Source organism: Hippoglossus hippoglossus, chromosome 4 (genome assembly GCF_009819705.1).
Source record: "Hippoglossus hippoglossus isolate fHipHip1 chromosome 4, fHipHip1.pri, whole genome shotgun sequence".
Taxonomy (NCBI): Eukaryota; Metazoa; Chordata; class Actinopteri; order Pleuronectiformes; family Pleuronectidae; genus Hippoglossus; species Hippoglossus hippoglossus.
Genome location: NC_047154.1, coordinates 22,676,890 through 22,689,911, shown reverse-complemented (window position 1 = coordinate 22,689,911; position 13,022 = coordinate 22,676,890). Strand labels below are relative to the sequence as shown.

General features: G+C 43.2%; 1 protein-coding gene across 1 annotated transcript in view; it reads left to right on the top strand.

The window, feature by feature from the left end:
• The first annotated feature begins 394 nt into the window (after positions 1-394).
• LOC117760327 (collagen alpha-1(XXIV) chain-like) overlaps positions 395-13,022 on the top strand; it is a 79,693-nt gene continuing 67,065 nt past the window's right edge. The window contains exons 1-2 of the mRNA XM_034583271.1: positions 395-1,108; positions 11,550-11,620. Of these exons, the coding sequence (XP_034439162.1) occupies positions 1,056-1,108; positions 11,550-11,620 (124 nt within the window). The 5' untranslated portion in view covers positions 395-1,055. The remainder of the gene's footprint in view (positions 1,109-11,549; positions 11,621-13,022) is intronic.

Below are 13,022 nucleotides of genomic sequence, written 5' to 3'. Positions count from 1 at the left end.
GATGCCATAATCCTGTCTTGGACACGGGTGCATTTTATGGATAGTTGTGCACAAAGAGCGTCCAGCAGAATATCTAGAACATTTTTAGGACCAAAATATAAAATGTCCTGAATACAAGTCTCCATATGATGAAGACCAGATTCTCCTGCCAGGACGCCAGAGCAACAGCTGCAGCACCTGGCACATTTTCTTGTCAGCAAACACCATGAGTCTGAGCCAGCTGATCTCTTCTATCCCTCTCTGATATTATTTCAGTCTAACTGTGCAGTGCATGTGTGTGTGCATGTGTGTGTGTGTGTCTGTGTGACAGTGAACGCAACATGCTGAGCAAACACAGGCATTATACCAGCTTTGGTCTAATTCCACGAGTCAAAGCAGACAAAAGGCATCGGTGAACACAAGCCTTAACTCTACCCGTGATGTCACGAGTGGCTGGTGAAATCCAACACCTCCAGCTGGAGTTGTGTTGGGGTGAAGACGGTTCCCTTTTTGCATCAGTGCAAGTTTAGGCACATAGCAGGAACCACCGCCTGGAGGTAAAGACGCGCAGGGCTGGATGTGCAGTCGAGTTGGAGACCGCAGTCTGAGAGCAGCGCTGCTTCTCCGAGTCGAGTTAACTCAGCAGACATACAAAAACAAACTAACTGTTCAAACTTTTTTTTAAAAATTTTTCCACCACCGTGCGTAACCGTCGCGCGTCTCCACGTTTGGATCACCGCGCGTCTTAGTGCGTAAATGATCTGAGAGAGGGTTTGAAGGAGTGTGTGTGTGTGTGTGAGAGAGAGAGAGAGAGAGAGAGAGAGAGAGAGAGAGAGAGAGAGCGAGAGAGAAAGAGAGAGAGAGAGTGAGCGAGAGAGAGAGACAGAGAGAGAGAGAGAGCTCTCCTCAGGACTTGCTGCTGTACGATGAGGAAATTCTGAGGTGGCACTTCTCCTCCGTCCACTTTACGCCTCCTCTGGCTTCCACCACCAACAGGCTTAGCCCATGAACAGGCATCCTCGTGCGTGTGATTCTGTTTTCACCCAGATCTCTGCTGCCTGGACAAATGCATACAAATGCATTTAGGAGCTCAACGGACAAGGAGTGGACACGTTTCCGCGGCTGCAACGTAAGTGCGGTTTCATGGTGCATGCATGTTTTTGGAGGCAGTTTCATTGAACATGGCAACTGGAGGGTTTATTTCTGTTCTGGGGTCTGTGGCTCTTTCCCTGCCAGGGGCGCCACTTGACTAAACATAGACCCTGCAGATACAAGCTCTTGCCACTGAAACTTGACTTACAATGAAAAGTAAAATCATTGGGAACCACTTTTATTATTTTGCTTTTTCATGATTGTTTCCAGTTTGTTTTTATTGACTTTTTAAATTCCTGCTTAATGTGCAACTGTGCGTGTCCTCACTGCTTCACCGTTCCCCCCTTTGATAACTGTGCTTTTCATCTGATTGGCTGGATGTAATTGAACTTCTCCTGTATACTTGCTGGTTCATCATGTATCCAGTCCCCCTTGGCTTTGAACTCGCCTTGTGAACATGCAGCCTGGGATCTCCGACATTATAATCTGAAAACCATATGGCCGACCGCTGAACCCCCTTCCCTTCATTTGTTCTTCACTCGCATAGCCATGATAAGCCGGGGAATAAACACTGGAGCATGGCGGAGGAGGGTGAATCAGGATGTCTTGGGAGCAATAATGCTTATTCAGCATGTCAGGGATTAATCATTCTGGTAAAGCATTGTGATGAAATGCTCAGTGACTCAGGATCACAAGTGTTTTGACTTTAAATGGACCAAAGAAAATCTATTTAGAGCCTTTAAAGCTGAACATTCCTCATGGAAGTGTGTATTGTTGACGTCCAACATGCAGGTTTTGTTGTCCTGCTACATTCAGCTGGGTCTGTGGAGCTGCAGAGATACGTGCACGCCTCCGGAGGCCACTTAACAGGGGGGGGGATTTATTTTTATGCTATCAGAGCCGAGTTCAAGTCGTCTGTGCTCCATTATGAATCCCCTCCAGACGCGACCTGAAAAAAAGAGCCGATCTCACAAAGCGTCCTGTTGTTCTCTCGCTGACAGTGTTTGCTCAGCGCAGAAAACAAAGTGGAACCTAAAAATCCTGAGGGCTCCATATTTTTTTTTTGTGTGTGTCCTTGAGAGTGAAAATCAGAGCCTCATGGTGGAAGTGAGTTGACTGAGAACAAGTGTGGCCTCCCCTTGAATTCACTGAGAGTCAGTGTGTGTGCATCAGTGGTTGACTGGCTCCTGAGCTGCAGACAATCCCCCACTGTTGCAGGCATTGCTGCTCCATGGCTGGCAGCGGTTGAGCTGTGTACACTGTACATTTGACTGTATTCTCAATACCGCATATTAGAGTGATGCGTTCTTGAGGAAGTAGATGTGGGAAAATCTCTGTTGTCTGGAGTCATGGGCCCATTAAAAGGTGGATGACTAATACGACCACTAATGAAATGATTCATATCTCAGAACAGCAGTGAGTATCAAAAGAAAGTTCAAGGAAGGTCTGCAGCTGCCTCACATCTGTCGTACACCAGCGGTCTTTGTACATGCCTGATTCATTCTCTGTGCAGTGGTCGGGAGCTTTGCTTTATTGATTGTTGTAGTCGGTGCGATGACGCTGAAGTTGGGAATATGTGGGTTCCCTGTTGTTTTAAACAGTCCCAGTAGCTGCGTTTTCAGTTTAGGGGCCATCTCCTTCCAAGTAAGCTTAATGGTCTACGCAGCCCACCTACTTCGTGGACTGCGTAGACCATGAAGGCCGAACTGAAATGGAAAAATCTGGGAAATTCAAATCAGGGAAATCCTCTGCAGAATATCTCATTTCGGTTTGGTCTTCACGGTCTTTGTGAGACAGTCCACGGAAGGTTTCCCTGATTTGCGTCACCAGTTTGTCCCCGATCTCTGAGCCCATCAGCTCTCGTCTGAGGACAAAATAGCCTCTGGGGGAAATGGCCAATATTTTGGGGCTTGCGGTGTAGACAGCAGAGATCTGGGGCAAAGACACTGTTTAGAGTCTGACTTGTTTCTTTCATCACATAAGGTGAACGTTCGTCCACTCAAAACACAAACAGCCATACTTTCTGTTGGTGCTTTAGGTCCAGGTGACGTTTTGGCTGATCTGCATTGACAGTTTGCAGCACATGACTGCATATAAATCATTGAGCCAATAGCCGATGCATAGACTGTTTACCTGCAGGCAACCAGAGCCTCCTCAAACCTGATTGGTTTAAGTAGAAACAGAAACCAGAAGGCTTCCTCCCCCAACATCTTGTCCCTCACCTACAGATCTCCCACATTCACATGAACAGAATCTGTTTATAGACATTAGTGCCGCCTTTTTATAACCTAGCAACGGAGCTGCAGTTGGAGACAACGAGAACGTTTTAACGCCCCTTGGTTTTTTAACATGTGGACCGTTGTATTTCTTTGAAAAACTGTTCATCACTTAAGCACACTGAATCCTGGGATAGGTGTGAGCCTTTGATGCTCAGGGATATAAGGACGCATTCGTCAGCTTTGGAAATGGGACAATCCTGTCGCGCCACTTCGACGCAATCGACCTCCTGACAGCCATTGAGAAGTGTAGCTGTCATAACCCCTGAGTACACCGATGGTCGTGGCGTAACACTTACTGCACACACACCACTGAGACTGATGATACTCAATGTGAGGACACCAAAACACACATTTCCCCTTCGACTAGACCACCAAACAATCTGCAAATATTTTCCCCCCTATGTAACATGTCAGTACTCTGTAACTCTTGTAGACAGATGCAGTGCAGATACTGTGGCTCACTGTGACACCACCAGCGGACTTAATTACTGTAATTACTTAAACATGGCCCCCAGCCTTTGTCTTCCTCTTTGTTTTCATTCTAGTTGAAAATCCAGCTAAAAGAAACTCTTGGTAATTCCTCACGCTTTGAGAGAAATCTTGTAAAAGTCAAACTAGACCAAGTGATGGGACGGATCGAACTTATTTGGTTGATATATTGTGAGACTTTAGTTCAACCAAATAAAAGAAACACCACATGCAGCCAGTCATGCTTTATTTTATCTCTTTATGCTGATGGATGTGCTATCTCTTTATTAGGGGATTAGGGATGTGAACGGAATTTGGATTTTCGGTGCCCAAACATGACAAAACTCATAAACTCATAAAGTGTCTTTCTAGAAACATAGTTAATCAGGATAATGCTCCACAGATCTCAATGTGAACATTTCATAAGGCACGTTCTTCTACAACTGCCAAAACATAATAAAACTGTCTGGGGTTCAACTAAGCTCCACTTATGGGACGTTGTGTGAACTGGCCTTTTAAAGATCATAGCGGTGACATTGGCAACAACCTGGTTGTGAAGAACTGTCATAGAGACACACAGCTTTCTCCCCTGAGAGATGTTGCATGCTGGGATCACAGCCTGTCCACCTCGCTCCACACCAGCGGCCGTAGGGTTTTCAGGCCTGTCTGTCTGAGTGAGTGTATTTAACCCTCCTAACATCTGCAGGTCCACCCGCGACAGGAAAAGGGCAAACTAATAAAGCCCGCTGGAAGTTTACTCACAGCCCTTTGTCTGCTCGCTGTCCTGTAGACTGAGTCAATCTTTGCTCTGCTCTGCCGTGACCTCTTGACTCCAGATCGCTGATCTGTGAGAGCCGACAAACAACAACCACGCTCGGCTCTTTGTCAGAGACTAAGCACTCGGACATACAGACTCTGTTAATATCATATGTTGATTCATATTTTTAATTCAACGGTCGCTCGGGGGTAGTGTGGAAATGCAACATAATTTAAGTCTTGGCTAATGCAGAGCTATAGAGCAACCAATTGAAACTTGGAAATGGTCGATACGCTGATTTTTTTGCTGCCGGCCATTTGGACATGAGAAGAATACAAGCCCACTTTCAATGATTTAGTCATTACCATCAGGATACAGGTGCTAAAGCTGAAACGCAGCCAGTGGGAGCAGATATTGGTGGCGGATCAGTTACTTGTTCCCTGTCCAGGAATGTTGTGTTTGAGAATGAGAAGCGAAGCATGCAGGGATGGAACACCTGATGATTCACAACAATTCACAACTGTTTTCCCAGAAATCCACCTGTAGCTTGTGAACAGTGTGTGTGTGTGTCTGTGTGTGTGATGCAGGGTAGGGATGACATAGCTACTGTATATATGATGGATCTAATTCTGCAGATCTTTATCTCTAACCCTCTGATACAAATAGATTTGTGTTACAGCTCCTCTGAGCGCTGTCAGCTCCGTCGGGGTCTTCCCTCTGTTTTGAATTCCACCCTATTTAAAACTTGGGCTCAGCTGAGCCACATTTCTGCCACAGGGGCATAAAACAGTGGAGGTGAGGTACATGCTCCAAGGTCAAGCTCTATAAACCTCAATTTTCTGAGAGATAACTCTATGTGGAGCAGCTCTGCAGACGACTGCTGCACCGTGGTGATGCTCTGAAGACGAGGGTCGGGGTGAGAACCTGACAGGTTTAGTAGAAGTGAATCCCCTCAGGCAGCAGAGGGAAGGAACAACAAGCCGTTTGTTTACTGAAGTTTCATGTATCTGTACTTTACTTGAGTAGACTTACTTTTGGGTGCTTTTCACTTTTACCCAGTGGTGGAGGAAGGACTTAAACATTTTACTTATATTAAAGTACGGATAAAAAGACAAACATGTACTAAAGTAAAATTCAAAGTACCACATTAACTTTTCTACTTGAGTAAAAGTATTTGCAGAGTGTAGTCTACTACCTGATCTAATTGGTCTCTTCAGAATCCATTTTAGTTTCTTCTTCTCTACTCTAATGTAACCTGGCTGCTCTGATTGGATCAATGGACCAGTTCCACTCTTGTAATTGATTACTAGGAGCAGAAAATACAGATATTTGCTGACACATGAAGTAAAGTACATATTCATTAAAAAAAGTAATGAAGTAAATGTACTTTGTTACATTCCACCTCTGCTTTAGAACTACTTACCTTCTTTTACTTGGGTAGAAAAGTTAATGTTGTGTTTTTACTTTTACTTGAGTACATTTTTGTCTATTCATTTGTACTTTTACTTAAGTAAAAGGTTTGAGTACTTCCTACAAACTGCTGTTGGGATGGTTTAAGAAGTGTCCTTGAACCTTTTCAGGAAAGTAAAGAGAAGCTTCCTTCGACTCTCAACGAAAACCAAACTCAGATTAACTGTGATTTCATTCCTTCCTCCTTCAATAAGTGAAACACTTCAGAGACATTTGAGCAGATTAACAGCTGTGTCTGCTTCCTTTGGATTGGATAATTGCTTCCATAGACACGTGGAACGTCGCCGCTCACAAAAACGAGGCCGACGTCAGCGATGAACGGAAGGAAATTGTTTCCGTTCCTTATGAGCACTGTAAACAGAACTCAAGTGGGTTTGCTCCTCTTTGCCAAACCAAATTAAGCCCTTTGCCTCCGTTGAATGAGCCATTGTTGGGGATCCAAGCTAATTTTCTGGGGATATAAAATGCAAGACCTGTTAGTGCTGGAATGATTCATTGCAGAGGGGGCCGTTTTTTAAGTTGTGATTATTTATAGTCCTGACATGACACCCCCTCCCCACATAGTGGTATTTCCCTTAGTCAACACAGCAGTGTTTGGGGAGCTTTGTCTCGCCTTCAGCAGCCTTTTCCATTAACTGCCAGGACTGGGAAGCATCGTGTGCTGTCACTTAGTCAGGGATTCACCTCCCAATTTAATCATCCGCAGGCCGTGATGGACACCACGCAGCCTTCCCTCATTTCCTTCACTTCCTTCCTTCCTTCCCTTGATGCTGGACAAAAAGCTTGAAAACATCTAAAAAAGTGAGGATGTATTCAGAGACCATCACTTAGAACGGATGGATGGCGAAGGGTAGCGTTAAGGTTGATGGAAAAAACTTTCCCACCACTTGCTCTTACATCACTGTGGGTGTGCTGCAGCAGAGACCTGAGCCTCGGGGACGCCTTAAATAGCCCGAACAGGGAGAATGCGTGACAGACGGGCGAAAGGAGAAAAAAAGGATCTGCTTGAATCAGCATCAGATGGCCCCACTCGACTCTGCAACGGGGGAATGTTCGGTGTTATATTTAGTTTTATCTCCTTTTCATTGGTCTACTTTCAAACCCGGCCAACTCTTAAGCGCAACCAGCTACTCACTGGATTTATAAATGTCATTTTTTATCCTCTCGCCAAAGATGAATGATTGTATTCATGTATATAACACCCCACCCCCCCACCCCCACACACACCCACACACACCCCCCCACCCCGCCCCTAGTTTGAGCTTTTTCCTCCTCTGGGGATATGTCTGAGTTCCCGGCTGTGGAATGTCGCACCAGTTTCTCGATGGGGAGCAGGTGACAGCTCATCATGCTTACACTCTGGATTTTTTGTTTTTTCTGCAGCTTTCATTAGTTATTGTTTTTACTTCTCTGTTTCTCTTCCTCTCTATTTTTATCTCTTTCTTTTGCTCAAGTCTGCAAGGCCATATTTTTTTTTTAAGGGCTGCCTCCGCCAAAAAAGCAGGGCCACACAAACACCGGTAGCCTCTTTGCCGGGTTAATCTGGGAGGAGAGATGTTTGTAAGACGTTGAACGAACACCACTGTTCAGTGTCAGTGTTTAAAATCATCACAGCAGTTCCAAGAATCCACTTCAGCTTGTGTCAGCAGACTTTTGTTTTGTTGCTTTTGACGAAAGTTAAATTGTGATAGTTATTGATATTGTTTTATTAGCATCTATCTCTTGTAACATAACTCATATACATATACGTACATACACACTGTATATTATATTGAATATATGAGATATTCCAATTATATACATCTATCTCATCATCTATAAAAAAAAACTACTACTACTACTGTTTTATTATATTACCTTATGTCAGTATGAGCATTATTCAAACTGACACTTTTTCTACAATTAGAGAATGAATACCAGTAAAATAATGTCACGTTTTATTAATTCTACTGATAAAAAAGAGGAGTGGGTGGACACAGAGCATAAATAACATGAAAATGTGACAACTTGAATAACTTCAGTGTTATGTTTAATTTCTCCTCTGGACTCGATGCAGCACCTGCTGCAGCTACGTGGTGGGCAGTGCCTCCTAGAGGTGGGGTCAGTTAGGGTCAGAGTTCACCACACAGGTCAATTAGTGATAGTGTTTGAAATAAATAAAAGAAGTTGTCAGACTTAGTGGAATATAATGTTTATACTTTAATATACATGTTTTTGGCATGATGACGTTTTTAAAACCATCAGTATGAGGCATGGATCGTGCATCACAGCATTAGAGATGCAATATTTTGTATCTAGATCACTGTCATCATCTCCACAGTACAAAGTGTTGAGGTTTTTCAGAACATAAAAACACGTCATTATATCCTGTTAATAAATAAGCTCAACTCTGTGAGAATTAATTGTGCTTTTCAACTTGTAAGAATAAATCTTTAAAAAGCAGACGAGACAATTTCTGTCTTTGAATCATCGCTGGGGCTGATTCTGCTTCTTTGTGGTCAAAGCTTTGCTGAACAACATTAACTTTTTATTAACCAACTATGCCTTTGAGACTAAATCCTTCATCTGGTTACAATGAAACATGACACAAAAATTGGCTCTGCATGACTTTTCGTGGCATTTTCCGATAATAAATGTCAAAGTTGAATGAATTCGTAAACACAGGAATCAGTTTGTCTTTAAAGCGGCTCCAAGGTTGAGTATTTACAAGTTGTGACTACTGATGTCAAGCTCAGAGTGGATGAGGCAGAGGCAGGTAGGCAAGGTTCAAAGAGCTGAATGCACAAGGGCTGCAAGAGATTATTCTTTTATTTTGTCTGCGCAACAACAAGGTTCCCACTTCACATCCTGGGCTCTTTCTTTGTGGAGTTTGCATTTTCTCCCTGTATGTGCATGAGTGTTCTCCAGGTTCCCCCCACCCCCCCCACAGTTCAGAGACATGTAGATTGGGTTTAATTTGAGACTCTGTATGTTGTTGGCCCGATGATAAACTGGAGGTTTGTCCAGGGTGTACCCGACGTCAGCTGGGATTGGCTCCAGCTGACCCTGTGACCCTCAAAGGATAATCTCTACAGATGATGGATGGGACTGAATATTAAAAAGGAAAAAACAGATGTTGCTATGACACTTGAAATTCAGTTCAGGTTTCTACATCTTTATCTGTTTCTACTTGTGGTAAATTCAGTGAATTTAAAAAAAGATAAATAAGGTCTCACGGCCGACTTTGTGTATCAGATCAACAACCAAAGCGGTGGAGAGTCTGCAGAGCTGAAAACCAGGATTGTGTCGAGGCTCAGATGTGGGGATGGTAACTGCTGCATTTAAGTTTGAGAGGAGAAAGGCCTTGGTAGCAGAGGTTTCCACCAAGCCGGTGGTGGTAAGTCTGGCTGAGATCTCGTATGGAAACGAGAGACACTTCAAAACAACGACAAAACAACCACCACTGCCGCTCTCCGCCGCTCTGGGTCTAGTGACCAGACCGAGGCTTCTCCCAGTGCCCGTTTCTGAAAAGCACCCAAAGGACTCCCAGACTGTGAGAAACCAGATTCTTTGGTCTGATGAAACCAAAATTGAGCCGTTTGGCCTCATTGCTACATTTCTGAGAAGTTTCACCCACTCGTCCTTCTCATGCAGGGAACACTTGTGTCGTGTTTGATCGTTTCCAGACAATTATGTGATTCTCTCTCAAAGTCACATTCGCTTAATAGCGGTTTGATGATGTTCAGAGTTATGCCAGCAAAAAGGGGAAAAGCCTCGGCTGAGATGTGGAGGGAGAGAACGTGTCCTGTCTGGCTTTTTTAATATTCAATTCTTTTCAAGTCGTGAAGGGCAATTAATTCTCCAAGCCTTTCAAATGAGTCGTTAACCAGATCTTTGTAATTAACGTGTCCCTGTTGTTACTTTGTCTTTGCACATTCTGCATTACGTCACATGCCTGCCAGCGTGATCAATTGTTGCCAGACAATGTCACTTGTGTTAATATTAGCATCCGTGTTGCTGTTCCCTAGCAGCCGGGTTCTCGTGAATTCACATGTCGTAAACCACATGTTCCATTTGAAGGCTGAATCCATGTTGCTGTTTTGACTTTAAATAATTCCATCCTTCTTTTTCTTCCTCTTCTTTTCTTTTGTCAATCTCTTGATCGCTTCAATGAATTTGTAGATGTACCAAAACAGGTACTTTGTTGTTTATATACGCTTGTGTGGATGAATATTGTTTGGATCGTGACCAAGTATACGAGTTGGTGATAATCAATTCAAGTACATTGCTTTCCATAAAAAAAAGATTTGCATTTCACAGATACATTTCATATCAGTGTAGCAGCTACTTTACTGAGCTACACCTGAGTTAAACTCAATGCCGCTCCACTATGGATATGCTTTTATTTTGAAAGAAACAAAAAAAGAAAAGTAGTTACTTGTACTATTTTGACTTGAGAAAAAAGGCTGTAAACCTTTTATGCAACAGGCTTCTGTGTTTTTATTTCACAATTACAGACGCTAAGATAAACCTCTGGCAGCAGTGAGATGTGTCTCCACTTTGACGCTAATGGTCCGATAAGTTTATTGTGTAAACAAAGCTATGATTCAATAGTTAAGCTTCGCACTTAAGTTGAACAAATGAAACACTAATGGTTTTCAGTAAAGCTGCGTTTTCCCCATTAGTTCCTGCTAGTGTCCGTTTTTTCTCTCAAGTGGTCGTTCAATAATGCTGTAAACAAATCTCCTGTTGCTGCCAAGTTACAGGAACTATTTTCAACTTTCAGCTCACTTCTGTCTCACACTATATCTATGTATCATCACCTGGAGGCTGTTTTTCAAATAGATCTGCGCCCTCTACTGTAAATTGATGATTTCAGGATCAGACTCCTTCTCCTCCTGTCAGCAGGATGAAGGCCAGACTTCACAACGGAAAGAGCCAATAGTTGCAGTCATCAGTGTTTTCCTCAGACTTACCACTTCCTCCACCATATTTCACATGTGACTGAGACAAAAACCTCAGCGAGAGACAAGTGTTTTTTCTGTTGAGCTGTTTTAGTATTCGACTCCAGTGTTGGCTCACTTTGCCGGTGACTGTCTCATGGCAGTCAGCATATTCAGTGTGTAGTCTCCTCTTTAACAGTCTCATATTATACAGTCACAATCACATAAAATGCATCTCTATAATAAAAAGGGATTCTGTGTGTTGCCTCACAGCATGAAGGAGCGTAGAGGAATTCCTAGTTCCTCTGTGTGTACAGTTGTCCTGTTCCTCATGTTTTTCCTCAGGGAGTTATGTGCGTCTCTTTGTCCCAGGCTGCAACGCACTGAGTGACTTAAACCTTATGAGTCATATGCGTCAATATCTATGTTAATATCTATATGATTCCTGTGACCGGCAACCTGTCCCTGTCAGAATTACTCATCTTGATCAGTGATCGCCTTGCCTACATTTTTTATATTTCAGTTGGTTTGCTTTTGAAACTCAGTGATGTGTTGTTAATTTGTGTGTCTCTGCTCCTCCAGGTGGAACTTTCTCCTGCTCCTGTCAGTATGCTCAGCAGTGCTCTCTGGAGACGGACACTATCTATCTCAAGGTACGAGACAGAACCCTCAAGCACAAGTTAACATTATACTACCAGTACTACCTGGACCTTTTATATAAAGGCCTTTCTCTATATATTGTTTTTGTCTGTGATACTAGTGAGCTAACCTCTCTGATAATTGAGATTCTCACCATTTCTACAGTTTAATGGATCCAGTTGATCCCTTTTTTTTGTTTGGTTTTAACTTCAGCCAGGAAATAGCTGAACTGGTGGTGACTTCTGACTTGTGTGACTCCACTTGAATGAATAATGGTTCATGACTGGTGGCTTATACTTTTACAGATTTCAAATTTAAGGAAAAACAAACTGGTTTCAGATTCATAGTCAATATATGCAGATATTTCAGAAGCGAGATAGAAAAAGTCTGATTAGTGCATTTCTTCAGTGTGAAACATTTACCTTTTGGGGGAAAACATTCTGCTGGATAAGATCCAAATATTAAAAACACATAGACAACAACTCAAAGCTGAATTTGTATTGCTCTATATTTTATCCAACAGGGTTTGAACAGGAGCTCGTTTTCTTTGCTTTTATTCTCATTTCAAACCTTCTCCCTCAACATGTCTGCTCACGCTCTGGAGCTCTTGCATCAGCCTGCGTGTAGAAACAGCCAAAATAGCCTCTCAGCCTCGGCCGCTTCTCTCCTTTCCCACCTCTCATCTCTGCCTCATCAGAAATATGCCACATGTAAACATAGTTTGAAGTACATGTTAGGAAGGTCACTCTGGGAAAGCACACCAATTAGTCGGAGAAAGAAGAAGTGGAAATACAAGTGCTTGGCTTGTTTGGTATAAGGGATGAGGTGATTCTCCGAGAGGGATGAGAGGGGTTGAGGATGAGAGAGAAAGAAGTTGGGTGGATAATAAGCAGAGAGATTATTTTTTCTCTGTAGCCCCTCACATCTATTTGGTTTCACTCAGTTTGCTTGTTGCTGTTGTAAGGTGTGATACGAAATGTCCACAGCTTCAAAGAAGCCCTCACTACTGATACAGACACTGATCCAAACTATCAGAGAAAAGAGAAAAAACAAACATCCGGCGTATCTCTTCAAACAAGAGCTCCTCTGATGGGCACACATCCAAAACCAACATGATGGTCGACAACATCACCAAATCGGCATCCACCATCAACACCAGGCACCAAATGGACAAACCCCTGTTTGTTGTGACCTGGCTCAGGTGTGCACAACAAAAAGCAGACACTGCAAACATAACGACTCATAGAGAATTGCATTTATATAGCACTTCCAGTCCTAAGGTCCACTCAAATTGCTTTTCACTACGATTTACATTTACCCATTCCCACAAACTTCTCATTGCATAGAGATATATAGACTGGAGGAGCCGGGGGATCAAACCACCGACATTCCCGGTACGGTAGACAACCCACGCCT